The sequence below is a fragment of the Suillus discolor genome (assembly GCF_016758755.1).
Source record: "Suillus discolor strain FC423 chromosome Unknown F5147scaffold_101, whole genome shotgun sequence".
Lineage (NCBI taxonomy): Eukaryota > Fungi > Basidiomycota > Agaricomycetes > Boletales > Suillaceae > Suillus > Suillus discolor.
The window spans coordinates 96,342-111,281 of NW_024541348.1; the positions used below are offsets into that span (position 1 = coordinate 96,342).

A 14,940-nucleotide genomic window follows, 5' to 3' on the forward strand; every position below is an offset into this window, starting at 1 on the left:
TGGGATAATACAGATTTTGGGCCGAATGAGGACCGGAGGCCTTCATGGCCTCGACTTTTGCTGGACTGAAGAGAGAAGGGACGTTCTTTCATTCTCTGGTGGATGTCAGTGAATATGTTGACTTTCTTGCTCGCCAGTTCACCTTCAAGCCTGTCCATTTTGCCGCAGGTGTTAGTGTCATTATATTAGAGGTCATTTCTATAAGTAAGATCATTGAAAGGGCAGGTGCCGATTCGGAGCCTACCGGAGAGTGAGCACCAGCCGCGAACCGGAACTCAGCGCTCAGCGCTCAGCCCTGAGCCGATGCGCGCGGAGGCGTGACATAATGATCTCATTAGACTCCGGCTATTACCGGCCAAGTAACCATGTGCATGAAGGGCCAAGGCCTTCTCCTTCGATTGAACTTCCTCGCGAGGACGCTTGTATGTACAACACTTGTACTGGAAATCTTGATTGACCAAGTAAGGACTAGTACTACAAGAAATTATTAAACTGAATGAAGCTAATTGCCGATGCCACTGATGGGCCTGATAGTTCTCGAAAGTACTGTTTTTGGCGGAGGTCGGATTGCCCCATCCCACGTAATTTAGCTTCTCTGGTCGTTCAGCTTCTCTACTTGTTCATCTCATTTGTGGAAGCGCTCCATAGCACATATATCTGATTCATATGTCCCCCTCATCCTCCCCTTACTCTTCCATCCCCTACCATGAACGATACCCTCTCCGTCTTAACTTCACATTTCATTGGTTAGTATCATATTTCATCTTTTCATGACTTCCTGCTGACTGCTATCAGGAGTCATCATCTCCAGCATGTAAGCTTATTGCAGTCGATCCTGACATTGTTTATCATGATCTTTTTACTAGGTTCTATGGCTTTGCTCTTGCCCAGACCTGGTGGTACTTTCGAACTTATCCAAAAGACAGATGGTCTATGAAGGCCTTGGTAAGCACCGCATATCATGTATATCATTCCCATTTGCAAATCTCCAGCGTCTTTTTCAGGTAGCCTTTCTGTGGTTAAGTTTGTCACTTGAAACTAATTGGTTTGCACTGACTCATATTCCCCAGGGCATTAGACACAGCACAACTCGCCCTTGTCGTCGCATCAATATATCACTATGCCATAGTTTGGCAAGGTGACATCGCAATGTCATCGCATATATCTAAGTATGTCATTTCGCACTTGTCATTCTATTCATATTTATTTTTGACTAGAACGTTTGAGGTGGGCTTCTCTTGTTTCATCATATCATGGCGTCGTAACCTCTCATTACTACAGGCATCAATGGGAATTACTGTAGGTTGTCCAACATCCCTTTTAATCATAAGCATTCTCACTCTATCATAGTCAATAATAGCTTTTCTGGTGCAATTGTACGTCTGTTATTTTCCTTTGTGGCGATGAGCACTCATTCCACTTTCCAGAACATATGTTTACCGTATATGGAGACGTGAGGTCTAAACTAACAGTCTTGAGAATCTACACTCAAAACTCTCTAGTTAGCTTTGGAAACGTTCTAGTCACATTTTTCATAGTAAGTTTGGGAAGTCTGCATTCATATCCCCATTTACTCGTAGCGCTGACGCCGCAGGTCCTTTTGGCATTGGTTGCACTAGGTAAGAACAATCTATCGTGAGCGTGACATAGTTGATTGATAACTCACAGGATCAGGTGGAGGTACGTACTACGCTCAGTTTCTACTCTATGTCATCTGACTCAAACTGGTCACAGCAATGGTTGTCAAAACGTGAGTTTTCTTGGTCCAATACCGGACTAACTGACACTGGCATTTCTCCCAGCATCCACGATCCTCTGTGGGATAGCACTCATGTTAGCAACGTAAGCTCGCCTTCATATCTCTTGGCCAACTTTCACACCTCACGCGACCCTCAGCTGCCCGCTTCTAGTTTTTACTTATCTTCAATGGCATGCGACTTCCTCATTGCCGCTACGCAAGTGTACTTGTTTCATAAGTCCCGGACCGGGAGAGGAAGGTTCGTCCTGTCCATTGTTTTTTAGTCTTGTGGGCTCATTTTTGTCCAGACTCGGCGGTCTCATCAGCAGATTGACTGTGCTGGTTGTCAATGTGGGCTTGATAACTACGTAATCGTGTCCCCATACAGCGCTGTTTCCACCACTGACTCGTCATTTCAGTATAGATGGAGCGCTATTTCTCATACTGGTACGGATCTCGACGGGAGAGGTTATCCCACTCACAATCTCTCCCTTTCAGTTTCTCGTCTGCCCCCGCAATGGTGCCTTTCTCGTCCCATACACCCTCATGAGTCACTGTGCGCCCCTCCGCTTTACCTTCTATCACATATTTATCCCGCATTGCAGGCTATCTAAATAGTTTCCTCAGCGTGTAAGTCCATCTTCCCACCTCAATAATCAAAGCCTCATCCCCACAAGTCTCAACTCTCGTCTTGAGCTACAGGAACTGGCCGATAACAACGAGGTAGGCCATCTCGTCCTTCTCTGGTGCTGACCGTACCTGACGCGGCGCCTTCACAGTATGCTTGTCCCAGCATCTACACCATTACTTCAGAGCTGGCATGATGTGAACTTCAGTTCCCTCTATAGAACCCTCTTGTAGGACATAGACATTGCACTGTACATTTATGTTACCGCAACTTCCTCAGCGAACATCGTTCAAACTCTCTGGTCATCCATCAGTGTTAGTGCCCTCTTCAGAAAATACCACTCCAGCCTGCACCATCGTCATTTGTCTCTCCTCTGGCAGTCATCAAGACCGACTGAAAGTAGCTTTACCAGATGGACACAAATTGAGCTGCTGGAGGTTAAGAAGCCGAAACTTAACATCTTGTGCGCTCCCCGTGGTGAGCGTACGCTGAGCCATGTTTAGACAGACTTTGGCTTGTTTTTCCAGAACGACAGCAGTATTTATTTGTCTCGGTCGCTCACCATATTCTGCGTTCAGGGTGTAAAGTACGATGAATGACCAAAGTCACGCTATGCCAACCCAGAACAAGCTTTCCTAGATACCTTCTGAGCCCCCTCATAGCTCACCTATCCTCATTCGCTGTTGTATCCAAGCGTGCGTGTTTCCACTGAGGCGTCCCTAGCTAATACCACAAAATACTACATTTCGCAGCAGAAAATTATTTGCAGACAACTCACCTTCATTATCGCATCCGAGTTATACGCCCAGTACTAGTACATAAGCTTGACATAAGCTAAAGATCTCTTCACTCCCGCCTGCTATACATTAACTTTAACATTGGGATTGAGGCTTTCTGGCTGCACTTTGAGTTTGTACCAAATTCAGAAATCTGCCGGGATGCCCCCAGGGAGAATCTGACTGTCTCCGACAGTTCTCTCAGAGTCTCCATAGCCTATATGTAGGCTCGTGACCAGCTTAACTTATATTACCAAGTCGAGAAATTTGGCAGGCGACGCACAGAGTTTGAATTTTAACAGGTGTCAGTACTTCAGTGACGGTCGTGCCGCTTTAGGTAGTAATGGTTGTTTGTGCGCAGCATGGACGACGCAAGGTCCTTCATTCACATCGTACTACAAAGTACTGTATGTCTCTCCAACATCACAGCACATCGAGAAACTGTACTGAATATTGAATAGCGTGATAAAATGATACCATTTAATGCATTCTACTCGCCCATTCCCCAATACCAGCCACCTGTTGAACCTTTGATTTAGACTGTCACTGACCCTTCGAGCCTGGACCAAGATGAAAAAATCCTGGCCATCCTAGAAATCCTTCATGGGCTTCGGATGACGGTCGTGGACCTCATGTTATACTCTACCTCTGGTAGTAAAGCCTCCATGGTAACTCGGAGAGAAGGTTTTTTTTCAAAACAATGCCCTTGTCCAGTTTTTCAATGTGTGGCATGGTGACGAGCAAGCCAGCAACTATGTTATTGAAAGATGTCACCCCCGAACTACTCCTCTCATTTGGCCATGACACTTTCCTGACAGCACGGTTATGAGAAACCATACTGTGGCTATGACACATAATTTCTTCAGCTATGCAGACTGCACGAGCTGGATCACGCTGTAACAGTTTCAAAGGTGTGACAGTACTAATAGCTATCTATTCCTTGCAGAAAGCAATGATATAATGCATTTGAGCTGAAATAATTTAGGATGTTGTGTTCCTTGCCATGAAGTAAAGCTTCGAGATTTTGTTGGCTTTGTTTTGTTGAGAGGGTGTTCGTAAAGTTCACTGGTAGATTGTTGATAGCTTCTAGAGCAGCACAAGACAAGGGTGGGACAGAATTGATCAACAAACTCAAGGGAGGTTCACATAGTAGCGCACAACTACTCAACTACATGATGAGTATCACCGGCACGACGCGGTACCGGCACCTGCTGAAATTTAAACACCATGCTTCGCCTGCCAAATTTCTCCCCGAGATCGACTACATCAAACACCTCGGACGTAGTAAAGACTGGTTACGACTCTAGTCTACTGGCGTATCGTACAATGAGCAATAAAGTCATATGGTTGGTTTCACAAGTATGCAATCGCCATCATCAAGATCGTGGCCATTAGCGTAAGTGCTGCGAGCCCTCTTATTTGCATTGCCTAAGGAATTCCCTGGAACGTTGTATCAACGTATAAGCCACAGGTGCATGTGCAACAACAGTGAAGTACCTGTTGAAACTCTTGGACGCTTGGAGAGGTGGCTTGCAGTCACATGCGCAGTTGACTTAAGGGCGGATTGTCTACTCGGAGTTGCAGCGCGCGATGTCTTAGGGACTGATGCGGTTCGAGCTGGCGAACGCATCTTAAAGTCACAGCCAATGCCTAATGATAAAGAGACGTACAACCGTGGTGGATAGATGGGACAGTCGCCTTGATCGCGTGAGTGTCAGTGGATGTGCCTGCTACAGAGCCGTCAATATGATCAAGGAAAAGCAGTAATCTGCTTACTAGTGACTACCCCGAGATCTCCAACAGGAATACTAGGGTCTTTTATGCCTGAGCTTGTATGTCTCTGATCGATATCGATATGGGCGCCTTCACACGACGCCACAGTAGCTGCAGCATCAGCAGTACGCCTGCCCCCTGGCCCGCCGCCTTCTTCGCCCGAGTCAGGCTTCATGCCTGTCACTGTTCCGTCGGTGGATCCATCACCTTTACCCCACTCACCCACAGGACCTTCTGTTCCTGGAACTCGTCAGCTGAAGAAGGAATGGTGACTACAGCGCATGCTTACCAGTATCTGCCCTTGCCTTGCCTTCATCCTTAGTCTGCAGGGTCCTGGTTGTATCCAGTGTACTAGTACTATGTGAGGTGGGTGCGGAGTTATCAACGCTCAGATTGGGTGGTTCACCATGAGCATCAGGCCCTGGGCGTGGCTGCTGTGAGTTCACCAATTTAGTTGTCAATATCTGAGACTGTGGCTCATGCGCCTGGATCATTACAGGAGCTGTGGAGGCAGGCAGGGCCTGCTCATCCTCTGGTTCATCCTGCAGGAAGTGCGTTAGCTGTCTGCTGTCAAGATAAAGATCAACACACGTGCATAAACTTACAATCGTGCGTTGATCTTCTACGCCTTGTATAGCTGGAATCATAAGATCAACGGTATCCTTGATGTTGTATAAGATACTGTCGTCACCCTCCAGAGCTCGTATGCGCAGACGAGTGCAATTGATCTCCAGTTCCTAATATGCATTTCTCGTCAGTGGCGTGCATTGGCAGCCGCAAATAATAAACGTACACGTATCAAAGTCTGTAGACCTCGAACAACATTCGCCGCCATCGGACTGTGGGTCGAGGAGGTTGCCTGCGCACCTGCCATATGCTTGACATACAAGATCAAATTGACAATAGCAGCACGATCACGTTCCTCCAACTCATGGTAACGATGAATGTGTGTGTCCTTGACATGTTCATCAACCATGAGTGAGGCTGTCACAGTTGGGGCGACATCTGACGGAATCCCAGCACCGTCATACCATACCCACGTCTTCCGCTTGATGGTCCTTCCATTTTTTCCAACCACATTGATAGCTTTTGTGTGCTTTGCAATCACATCCTCGAGCGTTTTCCGGAGGCCAGCCACCAGTGGATCATGGAAGAGATCCTCTCGTCTGTTGCGGTCTCTGCCAAGGTCAAGCAGTATTGCCTTGATAAATGGCTCCATGTCCCGCTTGCTGTTCTTTGACGTGCAGTTGTTCCAGTCCCAGCTCGTGACGTGCAGCGCAAGGATCCAAGGGGTCACCTGCAGCTCAGTCGTGAGGTCCCTCCCCCGCCCTTTCCTCGATGTCATCACACTCTGCAACTTCTTCAGGTCATCCTTGCCGCCAGATCCTAGCTTCGCGAATTTTTCATCGACCTCCTTTCGGTCCTTGAAAGGCTTTCTCCGCTGACTGCAAGCGATTGCGGTGGTCAGGTTATTCTGGAGGCGCAGCACCATCGTCGTGCGGAGGGCCCATAAGCAGGTAAACACCTGGGAAGGTGAATGTCAGCGCTGTACAGACCATAGCTCCCGTCCATCACACTGACCGCCTCCTCTATTTTCTCAGATTCAACCATCCTCGGGTCGTTGCGGAGGTTTGTGAACATGACCTCCGTCTTGTCATCCATCAGATGGCTATGACGATGAAGGGTGTGATAGTGCAACAGCAGAGGCTCGAACCATCCGCTGATCTGTCATAACGAGTAAGGACAAAACGGAAAACGGCTTTCCTGCCATATAGTAATACTTACCTCCTCAAATGCAGCACTGTTAGATGCTAGCATAGACCATGCGATGTCGAGGACATGCCCGCATAATAGTGGAAAAGGCGCCTCCTGCGCACCATCTTCAGGTGTCAGCCACACTGCGATTCTTGCGGTCACCCTGTCATGAAACTTGGCGATAGTATTCCATTGCGTTGGTGTAGTTCTTGATAAGTGCCATTGAGAGCGCAGCTTGCGGACCAGGTAGTTGGAGTAGTTGTCCAGGCTTGTGGTGTAGCTGGGTGCCTGGGTCCCAATATCCTTTAAAGGGATGTTTTTGAACTGATCATCAACTTGGATTGACATGTCGTCAAAGACATCATTGAAAATAGCGGTATCTGGGTTAGGCGCGCTATCGTATATCATCTGGCGCCACTCCTCCAGTTTGGTGACAGCCTCGTCGCAGCCTGACTCTTCATCGTATGCGGCTGCAATTGTGTCACTCACAGTTGCGTAGTCTGGGAAGGTGTCATTGGATGCAAGCAGGCGTAGGATGTGAGTGTGAAACTGAATAAATTGGATAAACATCTGTAACAATACGTAAGGTCCAGCTGCGCATACTAGGCAGACAGGGCTTACCCCCATCACAACATCAATGGATCGAGCTAGCCAGGTGATATGGAACTCTCTGCGACGGCGGAAGTGCGATCCCAACGGCAGGAGATCGATGGCAAGCGTCAACACGAGCTTCTCATAGCTGAGGATTTTGGTCAACCGCGTGTTTTTCTGCCTTTCCATATTGTCGCGCTGAAGCTGCAGTTCAGCCCGTGCAGCTGCAACCCGCTCTTCCTCTGGTGCATTCTTATATGCTGCCTTTATTAATCGCAGGATGCCGCTAAACAACTCTTCGGGCGTTTCCTTGTATTCGTGCAAGGACTTGTTTCGGGACAAGTGGTTTGCTAGTGTATCGCCGCCTGCCAAGACTGTGTCTGTAGGTATACATCAATGTATTAGCTCTAGATATATATGCCTCCACTGAAACCGTTCCAGTGGCGGAGTTTGTCAGTCGCCACCAAGCTGAGACCGTGCTGACAATATTGCGCCACTGGATCTGTTCCACAGATGAAATTGCTTACCTTCATCATATACGATGACTCCCCACTTCGCCATTAGAATCAATGCACCTCGCAGCTCACCAAGCTCGCTGCGAAGGCGGTTATACTCGGAGATGTGCTCCTCTGATGGATTCCTCATCTCATTTATCTTGTGGCGGCGTTTCTCGACAGCAGCGATCTCATCCAGAACGTTCTTTGAGTATTTCTTGAGCGCAGCGACGCGATGTTGACCGGATGCTACCACAATAGTATGCGCATCCTTCAATTGCAGCGGTGGCACCTCCTCCTCGTTGAAGTTGAGTGCAAGTTGCAAACCACTCTGGAGGCGTGCGCTTGACACCATAATCGGTATGGCAGTATCTTCTCGCATCGCTAGGATTCCTTCTTTCTTGAAGGATGCAAGCAGCTTGTTCACCTCCCTCTCGACCTGCGGACGGTCGTTGTATTTGCCGAACAGCAGGGGATTCTGGATCTTGAAAATATCAATATATGCCACACCCAGCCTGCACTTGGCAAGCTCCATGTCCATCTTCTGAGCCGCATGAGCTGGGTCGTTTGTTGGCGTATTTGCCTCTACTGGGCGCTTATCCATCTTGGCGCGCAACTCTTTTACCTGCATCCATTACTAGTCAACGTTCTTGTATTCCACGACTTGTTGATGATGAAGACGTACCGTCGGTCTCTCATCGGCAGATGACTCGGAGTTGCGTTTGCGGCGGCCCATGTCGATTACAGCGGTAGGTGCACTATGAATAACCTTTGCAGCAAGCTTGAATCTTGCAGTTCAATTTGTTCTGGCTCAATTTATGCCAAATCAAAATCCCGAGCCGCTCACTGAGCGGAGCTTTTAGGCAGCTGCTCGCATAGCGTCGCATCGAAGTTTGTGTTCTCTCAACCAATTAGGCTGAGGACGTTATCTTTACAATTGGTAAACAACTATTCACTCTCACCATCGGACTCATCGTTGTCATGCCGTCATTCTCATCAGCATCTTCCTCATCGCTGCCGTTTTGTCAGCCCTCCTCAGCTGCCTCTGGATCGCTCAGTGTTGGCTTTGCCAGCGGTGCTTCTTGGCGACGCATCTCCTGGAGGAGAGTAGGTGAGCCACACGTCAGACACCTTTTCCAGTCTGGCACCTGGAGGCGTATACGTTACTGTAACATAAACAGATGGTTCAAAAGACTAGATCTAGAATCACTGCCAATCAGTAAACTGGTGAGAAGTCGATATTGTGTAAGCCCAAATGCTTCTTCCCGGTACATTACGATACAATGTAATATACTTATAACGTTAACAATCTAAAGCATTGCTTATGTAAATCGTAATCACAAATTCATGCTTCGGCTATATTGCTTGCCATTCCAGGAACCCTGTAAAGGGTACTGGTTTCAGTGCAGTACAACCGATCATACTGGATGTTTTATATTGTTTGTTGATGTTTGATTGTTGCTACGCCTTCGTTTTCCTGTCTCTCCTACGACTGACAATAGACATCATGACCTGCCCATCTTCATCGTCGCATTCTCGTCATAGCTCACTTGCTCGTCCTGTTGCGTAACTTGCGTTGGTAGCATCTTGGCTCCTGTTTCTCCTTTGCTTCCTACGACCGACCATAGACATCAAGATTTTCGTCACATTTGTCCTCGGGATGTTAATGGAAGTGTGTCTAATCTTTTGCAAGTTACCAGACCTAGTAAACTTGGCCATCTTACGCGGCAGGCTGCATTAGCGAAGATTCGAGCAGACTGTAGGTGTCATGCCAGGGCGCTGAGTGCTTGCTTGCAAGGTATGCTCGCGCTTCAGTTCTGTTCATGTGCTGTTTTACCTGTTCTTTGTTAATCGCTACTATTTTGACTTAGCTTGCAGTTGACGCTATTGACAGTTCACAGATTTCTGGCTCTGGTTAGTGTGTACAATTCCGTGTGATTGTATCTTTCATCTCATCCTCCACAGCGACCAGCTCTACAGTCTTGCCTATAGTTTATCGAACCTCTACTTTCTTGGCTGTTTCTACTTTCAACTACTTTCTTTATGATCCTTCCTATATAAACCTGCGCTCCTGCTGTCAGAGACAATGAGCTCGAGTATATGGCCAGCAAATAATGGACCAAAGATCTAAATTCTAGCTTTTGTCTTCTATCCTTTCTCGTCTTGGAAAGTGCTGTTTTTTTTTTCCTGAAACGGGACGACAAAATCCACATGTACGGCCTCTATTATTTATATCGACGTGTAATATACATGCTTCTTGTCGATTTTCACTGGGAAACATCAAGTATCAAAGAAGCGGCAAAGGAACCTACTTGCTGCAGCCTTCACATCAGGATCAACTTGGATGGAGGGAGCTGATAGCATGGCGCGAGCAACCTCAATCTTTGACATGCGTTCCGCTTGCTTCTCCTCTCGAGCCAACCGTTCTTGCTGAGCTTCAAAACGTTGTTGGTCCAACTCCCCCTTCTGCTTCAGAAACTCATCTATTGTTGCCATTGACACAGCTGTCTGCTGACTCTTCCCATACCTAAGAACGTTGTCAGCAAAACGAAAAGCAAGTCATTGAAAAAAATCTGACCTAATAGAGAAAAGTTCGAACCAACCTTGAGTATACCATTCATTGATCACTTTAGCAGAAAGTCCCCCAACGTTATGGCCAGCAGCCTTAGCATTCGTGATTTGATTCTCGAGTAGATTGGCATCGATCGCAGACCGCAACGACTTACTCGGCCGATTCTTCCCAAGGTTTGCGAAGAAGGTTCCATTGTCGTCGGGTGGGTCATCTCTGCCATCGTCGCCATTGCTAGTATATGCCTCAAAAACTACGATCAACGAGTATGTTGCCATAGAACGAGTAAATTGGCTCTTCATTGACTTCCAGCTATATTTGCCCTTGAAATTCGTCACCGAAAGCTAGACAAATCATAAGTATGCGATTCACACAAAAACTCAAGACTCGCCTTTTCGAAGACTGCCTTTGGAGCGACTTTGAGCAATTCAAAAATGTCGTCAGAGTCAGGGCCAAGTATACACTCGAACAGTAGGGTCTTTTCGTCAGCAGACCAGCGGGTATTTCGTATCACCTGGTCTACATGATCACCATCGTCTTCCAGGTTGATGTTAGGAGGGAAGACATTCTCCTCTGTAATCGTGTTCATCTGCATGGCCTTGGTGGTACTATATCTACGGGGCTTCTTGGCTGATCTCGATTTTGGAGTAATTGTGCCTGCACGAGCACGTTTTACATTACCCTTGGTAGGTGTGGGTGTGCTGGGCTCCGGACATAGTGAAGGCAATGGGAAGGGAGCCATTGGAGTCCCTCGACTCCGTCCTAAATTTAAATTAGTAGCAAACGCGATTGTTGACTCAAAAAACCTACCGCGGTTACCATAGTAGTCCAGGCCTACATTATGGTTATCCCTACCCCTAGCACTGACTCTTGTAGTGTCGTTGACAAATGTTGAGTGCGCCAGTGGCTGGTGTTGGATAGTGTTATACGCTTGATCTGTCCGCACGTGTTGCCTGCTATATGCATGCGGCGGTGGCACGAACGAGGCGTTTTGAATGCAGGAGGTGCTGGGAGTACTACTTGGAGTTGGCAAGTTGGACGGCTGCGAACGTGCCAGCTAGTCGTAATAGCGTAAATCAGTCTGTTCATCGTGGAACATGCTACACTTACAGCCAGGAGAGCCTGTGCATACTCGTCAGATGATTCCCAAGCCATCAGAAAGCAGCTATTTACAGGTATAAGCTGAATATATGTCAGCTCACGTTCCCGTTATTCGAACAAAATTTACCTAGGCTGCACCAAACGACTTCCGATGATCAAAGGAACGGCGTGTGCGTTATTTGTGGGTGTTGGTGGATGCCGAACGTAAACAGATCTCTAGATCCTTGATCTGAAAGATATATCGAAGACCGACCTGCAGAATGGCCGCCTCAACATTACGAGCACTTTCGACATACATACTCATTTCTCGCTTGATACTCGGATCCTCTCCGAGTCGGCACTCGATGCGATATTCGGCAGCCCAGGCTTCAACGTTTCAACTGTCGTTGGCGGTGGATCGGATATATGTGGACGCCACAAGATTGATCAGCGCTAGCACCGACGGAGACACTTCCACTGGAGGACTGGAGCCAAGATAGAAGCACCAAAATATTGAGGCAATTTGTTCCTGGACGTCCCTGGACCCGACCTAGGGTACAGGTCTATCGAAAAAAATCCTCTGTCCAATGATCGTTACCAGCCCGCTCGCGCCCCGCTCGGTTCGCTTGGTTTGGTCCACAATTTCCCGCGCTTCTCCTTTTTTTTTGGTCCCCTTTGGTTGAGGGGCTTGTTCTCCGAGTTCTCTTCTGAATGTCATGCCTGCGTCTTCGTCGTCCGCTGTGCGCTCTATGCACGATTCTGTACCTCCAGCTTCCCTTGTGATCGCTGATTATCATATCGCTGACGATGACGTGTCAGTTGTTTCCTTATTTCTCCTCCGGAGTAGGGCGTGACATGGGTGAGGGTTACCCGGGTACCCATCCGGGTGCCACCCACGGATGGAACGTGGGTCGGGTGGTATGGGTGGTGGGTGGTACGGGTGGCTCACCCGCACGGGTACGGGTGGGAGGACTTGCTAAAGTTGGGTATCCACGGGTACCCACGGGTGGTCTAGTACCCCAATGAGAGGTATGAACCGGTGCCAAGTGACAAATTAGTTTCAGATGAATATTGTACCCTCCCTACTTGCACTTATCCGATGTCAAAATCAAGCTCGCTGAGCCAACCGACATCTATTCGAGATGTTTAAATTTGATGTGTGCTGCACGGCTAGTTGTCACCCTGGTGGCCTGGTCCCTCTCTCCGAGTCTCTCGTCAGTTAACCTCGATCCTCCATGTCGAGGAGCAGTTTCAACTCGCCAGCAACAAATACACGCAGTTGTAAAAGACCGGCGGCATCTCCGGTTCCTGTTCTAGAGTCTCCGAAAAAGAAGCGGAGCCGTGCCAAAGCAGAGCAGTCTGACATAGGAATCTGGAGCAATACTGACGATGAGATTATAAGTGAGTGTCTCTAGTATTATTCAATCGTACGACATAGTAATGTAGCTACATGTCATTTCACTAGAGGCATCGACAGGTTAAAATATTTACCACGTCTGAGGACAAGATGAGTGATTATGCACTCACGGAGTCACAGTGGGAACTTGCAACGCATCTTGTACCTGTTCTCGAGGTCAGGTCATTTTATAGGTCATTGATTCGACGCTGATATGAGTCTCTAGCTTTTCAACGACCTTACAAATGTTTTCTCACAAGCCGAGGTACCATTAATATACAAAGTCGTCCCTATGCTTGAAAGTCTTGAACATGCTCTGGACCGTGTTTACAATGCAAGTGATGATTCGCCGCCCGTCATTCGCATTGCTGCCAAAGCAGCACTCGAAGTTGTCGGCAAATATTATGCCCTGACAGATGACAACGAGGTTTACCGAATTGCCATTGGTGAGTGTCGAGTAGCTGTAGACCAGTGTGAGCACCCTACTGATTGTTGAGCTACTATACTACTAGTGATGTGCCCTCATAAAAAGTTTCACTGGTTCGACCGGAACCCAGATTGGCGCGAGAGCGATAGCGAGGAAGCTAAGCGCATTGTTCGTGTGCGGTGGACTGAGTCATATGCGACACTCGTGCCACCAGTCCCAACCAAGGCTCCAGACCCACCTGTCTCGCAGCTCCGCCGCACTTCTAGTAAATGGGCTGTCCACAGCCTGAGTGACGAAGAGGACAGAGAAGATAATTTCACCTGCCCAGACTCCATTGAAGCCTACCTTGAGTCCCCGCGTGTATCAAGGACTGAGGTCAATGCTGCAGGTGGAGTTCTGCAATATTGGGAGAACGCTCGTGCCACTCGACCTCGACTAGCACAAATGGCATTGGATTTTTTGTCAGCACCAGGTATGACAACTCACGAGGGCTTGTACCCACCACTAGTGCTGACACTCGTATAGCTTCTTCAGTTGACGCCGAACGGGCATTCTCTGGTGGACGTCTGCAAGTTAACCACCTTCAGCATGGTATCAGCTCGCAGACCTTCAAGGCACAGGTTGCCGTCGGATCTTGGTTCAATACACCCCTTATGCCCGATCTCAGTATCGCTACAAAAATCATGCGAAAGAAAATGGGAAAGGAGAAGGGAGAAGGGAAGGGAAAAGAGGACTCCTCACGCCGTGACACAATTGATGTTGACTCTGATTGATTTTTTACATATATTTCATACATATGTTCTCATATGTACAGTTCTACATAACATATACTAGTTCACCCGCGGGTGACCCATATCACCTGCAGGTCCACCCATGGATTCACCCGCACCCGTGATACTCTTACCCGTACGGGTGCGGGTAGGCCTCTGAAGTTTCATCTACCCGCGGATTGGGTACGGGTGCCACCCGGGTCCACCCATGTCACGCCCTACTCCGGAGGCTGTTTGAGTATTATGGAGTATCTAGAGCGCGGCTCACCGCTGCTCAGCAGTATCATCTGGAGTGCTTTTGGTGGTGTCTGCCCCTAATGTCCGTCATTTGATTGATAACTTTCCAATGATGACTCGTGCCCATTTCGACGATTTGGCCCGCTCTCATTCCCTGTCTGTTAAGGCGACTGATACGCGCGATTATGTGCGTGACCTCCTCCGTGTTTATATGTATAATAAACACTGGTGATTTATTTTTTGTATTCAAACATTTGCTCCATGCGCGCCGTCGTTTCACTCCAGAATATCTTCCTGAACCCTTTTTCAAACGAGCTCACACACTTCCGCTGTTGCGAAGGCCTCGTCCCGCGCGATGGTTTCCGATATGGCGCGCGTTGCTACCCGCAAACAGGACTCTGCGGCGCATTGACGCGACTTCCAATCTGATGTTGCCATCGAGGACGATCTCCAGTTCCCGGCCATTTGTACGATGGCTGACAAGACTCGCATCATTGCTGAATGGCAGGACAAGATGTTCCCTGCCAATCAGAAACGTGGCGCGTGTGCAGTTTGTGCGTATAACGTTCGTGCTGCAGAGCTTGTTTCGGTCGCGCCCAACCGATTTCCTCTTTCTCTTTTGCAAAACGAATGTCTCCCGGAGCATACGCTACCCCGAACTTATGCTTTTGAATTGTATGGTCGTGCTATTTTGTATCCTAAAGGT

At 48.1% G+C, this 14,940-nt stretch overlaps 5 protein-coding genes across 5 annotated transcripts; 3 read left to right on the forward strand and 2 right to left on the reverse strand.

The window, feature by feature from the left end:
* Positions 1-519: 519 nt before the first annotated feature.
* F5147DRAFT_724475 (uncharacterized protein) lies at positions 520-2,438 on the forward strand. Its single transcript, XM_041439049.1, has 14 exons — positions 520-606; positions 673-746; positions 796-814; positions 867-945; positions 1,351-1,376; positions 1,428-1,453; positions 1,503-1,550; positions 1,669-1,684; positions 1,803-1,842; positions 1,897-1,997; positions 2,047-2,165; positions 2,217-2,294; positions 2,344-2,368; positions 2,416-2,438. The coding sequence occupies exons 2-11, from the start codon at positions 707-709 to the stop codon at positions 2,108-2,110; spliced, it is 459 nt and encodes a 152-aa protein (XP_041286322.1). The 5' UTR covers positions 520-606; positions 673-706; the 3' UTR covers positions 2,111-2,165; positions 2,217-2,294; positions 2,344-2,368; positions 2,416-2,438.
* Positions 2,439-3,504: 1,066 nt separating this feature from the next.
* On the forward strand, positions 3,505-4,449 carry F5147DRAFT_658093 (uncharacterized protein; the record flags this gene model as incomplete). The annotated part of the gene is made up of 5 exons (XM_041434379.1): positions 3,505-3,549; positions 3,682-3,810; positions 4,009-4,053; positions 4,128-4,150; positions 4,215-4,449. The coding sequence occupies 5 exons, from the start codon at positions 3,505-3,507 to the stop codon at positions 4,447-4,449; spliced, it is 477 nt and encodes a 158-aa protein (XP_041286323.1).
* Positions 4,450-4,481: 32 nt separating this feature from the next.
* F5147DRAFT_780226 (uncharacterized protein) lies at positions 4,482-8,491 on the reverse strand (the record flags this gene model as incomplete). Its single annotated transcript, XM_041442421.1, has 12 exons — positions 4,482-4,582; positions 4,640-4,759; positions 4,813-4,869; positions 4,919-5,155; positions 5,205-5,457; positions 5,521-5,652; positions 5,709-6,440; positions 6,497-6,640; positions 6,701-7,240; positions 7,292-7,641; positions 7,789-8,380; positions 8,441-8,491. The coding sequence occupies 12 exons, from the start codon at positions 8,489-8,491 to the stop codon at positions 4,482-4,484; spliced, it is 3,309 nt and encodes a 1,102-aa protein (XP_041286324.1).
* Positions 8,492-10,035: 1,544 nt separating this feature from the next.
* F5147DRAFT_787086 (uncharacterized protein) lies at positions 10,036-11,491 on the reverse strand (the record flags this gene model as incomplete). The annotated part of the gene is made up of 5 exons (XM_041442948.1): positions 11,435-11,491; positions 11,135-11,381; positions 10,728-11,086; positions 10,334-10,668; positions 10,036-10,282 (listed from the first exon to the last, which is right to left on the reverse strand). Exons 1-5 carry the CDS (start codon positions 11,477-11,479, stop codon positions 10,036-10,038), a joined length of 1,233 nt encoding a protein of 410 aa, XP_041286325.1. The 5' UTR covers positions 11,480-11,491.
* Positions 11,492-12,244: 753 nt separating this feature from the next.
* Positions 12,245-14,000, forward strand: F5147DRAFT_787088 (uncharacterized protein; the record flags this gene model as incomplete). The annotated part of the gene is made up of 4 exons (XM_041442949.1): positions 12,245-12,805; positions 13,061-13,246; positions 13,313-13,699; positions 13,762-14,000. The coding sequence occupies exons 1-4, from the start codon at positions 12,640-12,642 to the stop codon at positions 13,998-14,000; spliced, it is 978 nt and encodes a 325-aa protein (XP_041286326.1). The 5' UTR covers positions 12,245-12,639.
* Between the last annotated feature and the right edge of the window lie 940 nt (positions 14,001-14,940).